Source organism: Macrosteles quadrilineatus, unplaced genomic scaffold, assembly GCF_028750875.1.
Source record: "Macrosteles quadrilineatus isolate MER2022 unplaced genomic scaffold, UCM_ALF_1.0 Scaffold_6__1_contigs__length_79288215, whole genome shotgun sequence".
Taxonomy (NCBI): Eukaryota; Metazoa; Arthropoda; class Insecta; order Hemiptera; family Cicadellidae; genus Macrosteles; species Macrosteles quadrilineatus.
The window spans coordinates 50,974,724-50,982,336 of NW_026542599.1; the positions used below are offsets into that span (position 1 = coordinate 50,974,724).

Genomic DNA, 7,613 nt, shown 5'->3' on the forward strand with positions numbered 1-7,613 from the left:
TGTGTATGAATAGGCCTAATACCACATCAACAAAAATTTGCATTACTCATATGTGGTGAATTTTAATTAGCCTATTGTTATTTCACTCCATTGATAAGTATGAATAGAAAAATACTGCTGTATTGCTTTGAATCGAGTTGTATCAATTCAAATCGAATATCTTTTGAATGGAATCGTTGCTTTGAATCAAAAAATTTTCAAAGCCTCTTTTTTCACCACACACTATCTCACTAATCTTTTCCCCACATCCCTCTTTACCGCTTCTCTCCACCATATTCGCCAGCTAGGCTTCTCCATATTCTCCTAACTTTCCACAGTCAGTTCCCCTTTTTCCGTCTTTTGCCATCATACCACCTTCCTTTCTCATCCCTCTTACATTCATCACATTCATCCACCATGTTCACCAACCAAAACTATGCCTCTCCATCCTCATTTATCTTTTCACAGATCTTCTTCCTCCATCATTTTTCATCTCACATGTCTCTTACATTTTTCTTATCCACATCCCTCTTTATCTATCTGCTATCTTAAAACCTTTGCCTCTCTATATTCTCCCACCACCTTCTTCCATTTTATACCTCTCTTCGCCTCGTCTCTCCACCTTCTTCGCCAACTAAGCTTCTCCAAACAATTTTCAGTTTATCTCCCATCACCATCCTTTCATCTCCACACCCCTCTATCCCTTTTCTACTGGGTCTTCCTCTCAGTCTCATTTTCTACCACCTACTACAAATCCTACACTATAGCTTGTATTTACATGAGTAGACATCAGGCTACCTCGGTTAATATATTTTAAGTGACCTGAGGCAGGTAACCTCGTGTGACTTAACTAATAGAGGAACATAATTTATTTTCCATAATGGAGGATACAAAATACTAAAGTAATATTTCTACTCAAATACATAAATTTCTACTCAAACGGCCTATTTGATCCAGGTATGCGGCAAAGTGAAATCAACGCTGGAGTACGCAACTGTGATCTGCACCCGGTACAGTGAGAGGGTACGTCGACTGTCTGGTATGGGGATGCAACTTTCACCTGTAGTAGGTGTGTGCATTGGGTAGCCTAGTCTGCCTAGTAGTTATAAATTAGCTTGGCAGATGAGCGTTCATATAGTGCTTAAAATGCCAGTAGCTTTTTCATCGTTCAAACTGGACCCAGCTATCCTTGATCATTGGGATATCATTAAATAATCCTGACGCGAAATATTTTTCTTGCTAGTTTCATTAACCTCAGTTGTTGGAAATCATTTGAAATTGCATTAACTATGTTTTCTTGAATGTTTTAAACATATTTCAACTTTGTACATCCTCTTGATCAAAATGTATCCACTGTACTTAGATGCTCAACATAGTTCTTAGTTCTTATATTCCTGGATCGGCTTCAGCATAGTCCTAAACATTTGTAAAAATAATCATGGTCTTCGGGTAACACGATTTTACAATATAGTTTATTTAGGGTCATTAATTAATAAACTTTGTTGATTAAAATCTATTGGATACAATTAACAAAGTAAAAAATTGAAATAAAGGGAACAAATACAATTATGTGTCAAATAGTGAAGAAATAAAGGCTTAAAAACTGTATCTTGGTAGAACTAAAGACACAAAAACTGCAATATAAATTGTAATTAAATAACTTAAGTGGTTAAGTGTAATAAGAATGTGAGGTAGGCTATCAGGATGTATTTTTATGTTTGGTGTTCATAATTTCTCCTTCTTTTAATTAATACAAATTAGGAATCAATCAACGTTTTATGGTTTATTATGTAACAGAGGACCCAGACCGAGCATGTCGTATAGCTTGTCAGGATGAGACTGTACTACATCGCTTCTACTTGGTGAATGGAGAGGACGGATGGTTTCCTTTTGGCACGGACTGTACCAAGGGAGACACTACCAAAAAGGCATTCTGTATACGAGGGAAATGCTTGGTAGGTTACATGTTATTCAGTATATTTTAGTTAGTTAGATTGTTACAATCAATAAATATGTCGGCCTTAGTCACTAACAAGACTACAAGATCGCACCACTCATCCTACATTCATCTCCATTCATACTTGGCTTAAAATACCTACTTTTTATGGTCGCCATTTCGTTGAAAACTGTTAAAGTATTATTTAGGATATCATTTGGAGTTTAATATATTGCCTTAAATAATTGTTATTCATATTCACTATAAAAGACAACTTAAAAATGATGCAATGAAATATTAAAGGTAGTCAGATCTGAAACATTCAGATTGATTTTGACTCTTCGCACTTTATTAAGTGTAACTTGGTTTTGTCTTAGGATCTATTTGCCGTGTTTATCTACAATGCTACCAAAATCAAATTAAAATATATATATATAGCTAGTTACTTTCTCCCCTATACCATAGTATATGGAGAAAGTATTGTTTTTGTCAAAATTTTCGAGTTTGAGTTTTGAGTTGGTATATTTGTTTTGGGTCCCCCTGGACCCAAAAAAGTGGTTTTTGAAGTAATGTCTGTGTGTGTGTGTGTGTGTGTGTGTCTGGATGTGTACAGAGCTAGGGACTACACCTGTGGTCCGATTTCAATGAAATTTGGTATGTAGGTTCTAATCCATGGTATTTCTAGGCGTTTTTTCATTTTTTTGAAATTTTGATTTTTAATGGGGATTTTCCCATAAAAACCCATAAAAAACCGGAAAAATCGAATTATCTTAAAAAATTACCCGAACGATTTTGATAAAAATTTAGTATGTTGTAGCCCTTTAAACTCTGAACAAAATGGTACAAATCCCATTTCTCTAAAAATTACGGTTCAAAAGTTATGGTAAATTATGTTATTTTCCCATAAAAACCCCATAAAATAACGAAAAATAGGATTTTAGAAAACGAATCCGGTTTTTATTTAACATAGTATGTTATGGTCCTTACAATTTTGATAGTTTATCAATTTTTTAGAAATTTGGTTTTTTAATGGGGATTTTCCCATAAAACCACATAAAATAACGTAAAAATAGGATTTTTCCAAAATCGGCCCGAACGATTTTGATAAAAATTTAGTATGTTATAGTCCTTTATATTCTGAACAAAATGGTACAAATCCCATTTCTGTAAAAATTACGGTTAAAAGTTATTGTAAATTATGTTATTTTTTCTCATAAAAACCCTATAAAAAACGCCAAACTCTGATTTTCACAAAAATGGCCCGAACGATTTTGATAACAATTTAGTATGTTATAGTCCTTTAAATTCTGATCAAAATTGTACAAATCCCATTTCCGTATATTTACTCTCACCACTTACACATGATAAAGGTTGTTGACAAACTTATGGGAGAAAGTATGTGTCAGAATGCTGATACCGTTTATTTTTATGAAAAACTGTACAAATAAAAAATCAAATCTGATTCTTAAAGATTTGATAACAAATCTATTGTTTGTAGATATTCAGATTCAGATTTAGATTTTAGCATTCAAATTTACTGGAAAGAGACATCCGGATTTGGATTAAATTTCACCATCATTTGGATTTGCCCCAGATAAGAATTTCAGAACCAATTTTAAAATTTGGTTTTGATAACAGTTGTGAAGTTGAGTGTCAGATTTGACCCAAACCCGATAAAATCCGTACAGCTATGATTTGGATTTGGTTTTCAATTGCTGTGACTTAGAAAAAATACTTTTCGGATACAGATTGTGTTCCTCTTTGGGTCTGATGACTGGAGTGTCTAATCAGAATCAATCACACCTTACCATCTTTTATATGTTTTACCGTCTTGTGAATTAACAGTATATGTGTAACTGTTTTAAGCGTGTTGTTGGAGGTATTTATATTTACTGTCTGTAATTTTAATGTACAACGCTGATCAAGGAGTTATTTAGACACAGCTCGACCCAAAATTTCTGGATTGGCTGAGCCCTGAACAACAGTTTTACAGATGATTCAGAATACAGATACAGATAATACAGTTACAATACTTTTTTGTAGGAGTTTGGTTCGGACGACACTCCGCTCCATGAGTCAGAGTACATTCTTCCCTCTACAGCTCGTGTGCCGGGGAGACATCGGAGAAGCTACGACCATTCCGTCACCATCACTGCAACATTGGACAACCAGACATTGGCGGAGATGGTGCAGTACGTTAACAGAACAGGTTTGTAACTGTGTAAAAAGTTTATAAATAAATATATTCTATTTAATATTATTCTTAACTAGCTGTGTACCCGTTCTACGCACGGGGATCTTATTGTATTCAGTAGAAACCTTCTTATATAAATAACAGCAGTTCTTTTGCATATTTTCAGATATGCTGGCCAAATTATTATACATAACTTCATTTTATGTTGTTTGTTGTTGTTCCGGATCGGTATGACAATCAATAAAATGTTAAATTACCTGTGTCTGCCGGTCGATCCTAATGTATCCTATTACAGGAGATGCATTTTGGCGAAATTAAATCGCCATCATCTTTCCAAGGTCTTGAGCTTCCCCATTAGGTGCATCTTGGAGTTTTTGAAGCATATACACGAACTGTACACTTATACATATGACGAATAAAACATAAATACACGGTAGGCCTACTTTTATTTTTACTATGGAGATGTAGACGCGTGTTGGTCGTGTGCCGAGTCTCGACTGAAAAGGCTTATTTAAAAAAATGTAAGTTTCCCAACAACACTGATTCAAGGTCTTTTCCCCAGTTATCAAAACTCAAGAGCAATTTTATACACAAAGAATCTCTATTTTCATTTACGGTTACCCTACAAATTATTGCACTTGCGATTAATTAAATCCGTTATGTAAGAAAAACGTTTTTAATCTTACTTGGTTTGGATTTGCTTTCAAAACCTGATCGGAATTGGTTACGGTATTTGTAAACAACATTCAATGTAAACATATCAGTGACAGCTAGAAAAAATAATCTTGATTCGAACAGCTGGCAGCTGTTCGTTATTTCATAGATGAATATGTGATAAACATTGGGAGAAAACTGTACAAAAAATCGCACAAAATTGGGTTTTTAAACGTCCGTCATTTTATTTACAAAGTAGTGACGCCATATTTTAATGGCTAAAGATAATCTCGCCAATCCAGTGAATACATTAAAATGATTTGGAACTTGATAGGTACTCTCGTTTTTCAGGAGAAGGCCGCGTAAAATGGCTCTTGGGCCATGACAGACAGGAAGACAGACAGACAGAAATTTAGATATTAAAACGTAAAAATAACCTAAAAGTTTATGATTCTGAGCAATGTACAGACAAAACTCTAATTTTATTTATATAGATAGAGAAGCTAATAGAGCTAATCAATTCTTGCCCAATATAACATAGCATCATCTTATGTTCAGCAGTTCAGGAGATAGACGACCATAATATCAAAATGGCATGCAGCTCCCCTGCATGGGGTTGGCTTTGTTATACAGGTTATTTATACACACTGCCATCTAAATATATAAAAGGCAAAGCCCTCACTGACTGACACACTCACTCACTCACTCACTCACTCATCACTAATTCTCCCACTTCCCATTTACCTATGAGGCTGAAATTCGGTACACCGATTCTTTGGGCATTAAATAGGAAAACTAAGTAGTTTTTATTCTGATCGGGCTTTCGGGCTCGGCCCCAGTGGCTCTGCAGTTTCCCATGTTAACCTTATGATTTTTTGTATTTAAAAGGAATTTCTTAACAGCTGATTCAATTAAACAAGTTGGTTCTGTTCTATGATGTTCAATAGCATTCAAGTTACAAGGATTACCAACAGGGTGCAGCACTATTATTTTTTTTAATTTATGACTACAGCCAATTTGCAACCAAAAGGTGAGTGAGCATAGCGAACGAACTTCAACCTGGAAGCGAGTTAGCGTAGCGAACGAGCTCCAACCTAAAGGTGAGTGAGCGTAGCGAACAAACTTCAACCAGGACGTGATTGAGCCATGTGAACGGGCTTCACTTGTGAAGTTAAACAGGGCAAAGCCTGCGGGTACAGCTAGTTATAAATAAATGCAACTGCTGGAAATTCAAATGGGACATGCTCCGGATCATTTGGCTAAGGTTGCTATGATTTACTTGGCAGTGGGATTGTGGATACTTATAAAACAAACACAGGGTGTAAAATATAGAAGGGAAACGTTCAGATATATGCCAAACATCAGAAGGAGACTTGAAGAAGATTAAGAGACAGACCATTATTGGACGCAGTTTGTCACAGGACATGGACATTTCAGAGCGAATTTGGGGAGATCTAACCTGGTGAAAGAGGAAGTGTGCAGATGCGGAGAAATAGACACCGCGACTCATGTATTAATGAATTGTCCACTTCAGAAGGCGAATAGGAGAGCACTGGAAGAAGTTTTAGATGGGAAAGGTCTGGAGATGAGAAAAGAAAACTTAATGAGAGACAAGGAAATAATTGAGACGTTTAGGAAAGTGACTAGGGAAATAGGAAGAAGCACATACAGGCTATAAATTGAAAAAGAAAATTAATTAAAACTCCCCAGTGAAGGGGAGAGGAAAGGTTAGAGGGAATCTCAATGTTCCCAATCGCTCAGGGTAGTAGGGGGTTGGCAGTCATGCTGTTAGGGTTTTGGGACACAGAATTTGTTCTTGGCCGAAGTTCGAGAAGATTTTTCACGGAAAGCGGCCTGGCAAATAAGTCCCAGACTTAAGTCAGGAGTGGTAGTGGCAACAAGGAGCTTTAGCCCCAGCACGAGACTGTAAAACCATATCACTCTATGACAAAGGGTAAAGGGTATAAATATATGGACCAGCTGTAGCCGTTTTTTCCATTCAGGTTAACTCTAGTTAGTAGTTGAATGAGCTGCTCTCAGGGAGTGCTACAGTCTAAATTTTACTTTCCACTCTTATTTTTTGATACTTTCATAATTGTGACAATTGACAGAAACAATCCAGTGGATCTAAAAAAACTGCAATTTTAATTCCAAAGGAATTAGAAGTATATTTCTATCCGTATTGTAAAAAGCAAAACAAAATGCCATTGGTTGATACAATGCCCTCCAGGTAAAAAAACTACTGAAGGTATCCTTTATACATCCTGTGCTGGATATCTTAAATTACATATAGCTGATAACTGGTATTATAAGTTTAATAATTATTTATTTTTTAATTATAAGTTAATTTATCTTTAACTAACTATTGCTTTTGAATTGTTTCAGGAGGCCAAGCAACACGTTTTATTGCTAATAGAACTGAAGTTCTTGATTTCAACAATCCGGTGGTTGCAGATATATCGGAATGGCTAAAGCTCAATGACATTGACTCAAGTTTTTCTTTATAGGGCTGTGCTCAAAATGTACATACTGTGTTGTGATATAAATGTTTTTCCTTATTTGCTAATTGTTGGATTTATTTATGAGTTCTTTCAACTTTCTACCTTCCACGAACAACCCAATTATGTTTCAACCAAATATACTTGACTGTCTTGGGGTTTGAATACATAGCTTCCTTCCTAATCTCCTTATCTTGAAACCAAAATTGTAGCTGTAAATAAAACTCCCTTTGTATTATTGACACATAATGTTCACTAATTGTCAAAATTATACCCCGTGACCTCTGTACACTGATCCTAAAACTATTAACTTCACAATCTGATAACTGATGAAAATCAGGGAGCTCTTTAA

The 7,613-nt window shown here is 35.5% G+C and overlaps 1 protein-coding gene across 1 annotated transcript in view; it reads left to right on the forward strand.

Moving 5' to 3' along the window:
* Nucleotides 1-7,329, forward strand: part of LOC128996489 (A disintegrin and metalloproteinase with thrombospondin motifs adt-2-like) — a 40,407-nt gene extending 33,078 nt beyond the window's left edge. Inside the window, exons 17-20 of the mRNA XM_054421858.1 lie at nt 937-1,048; nt 1,777-1,934; nt 3,959-4,124; nt 7,149-7,329. Of these exons, the coding sequence (XP_054277833.1) occupies nt 937-1,048; nt 1,777-1,934; nt 3,959-4,124; nt 7,149-7,270 (558 nt within the window). The 3' untranslated portion in view covers nt 7,271-7,329. The remainder of the gene's footprint in view (nt 1-936; nt 1,049-1,776; nt 1,935-3,958; nt 4,125-7,148) is intronic.
* Nucleotides 7,330-7,613: the final 284 nt, after the last annotated feature.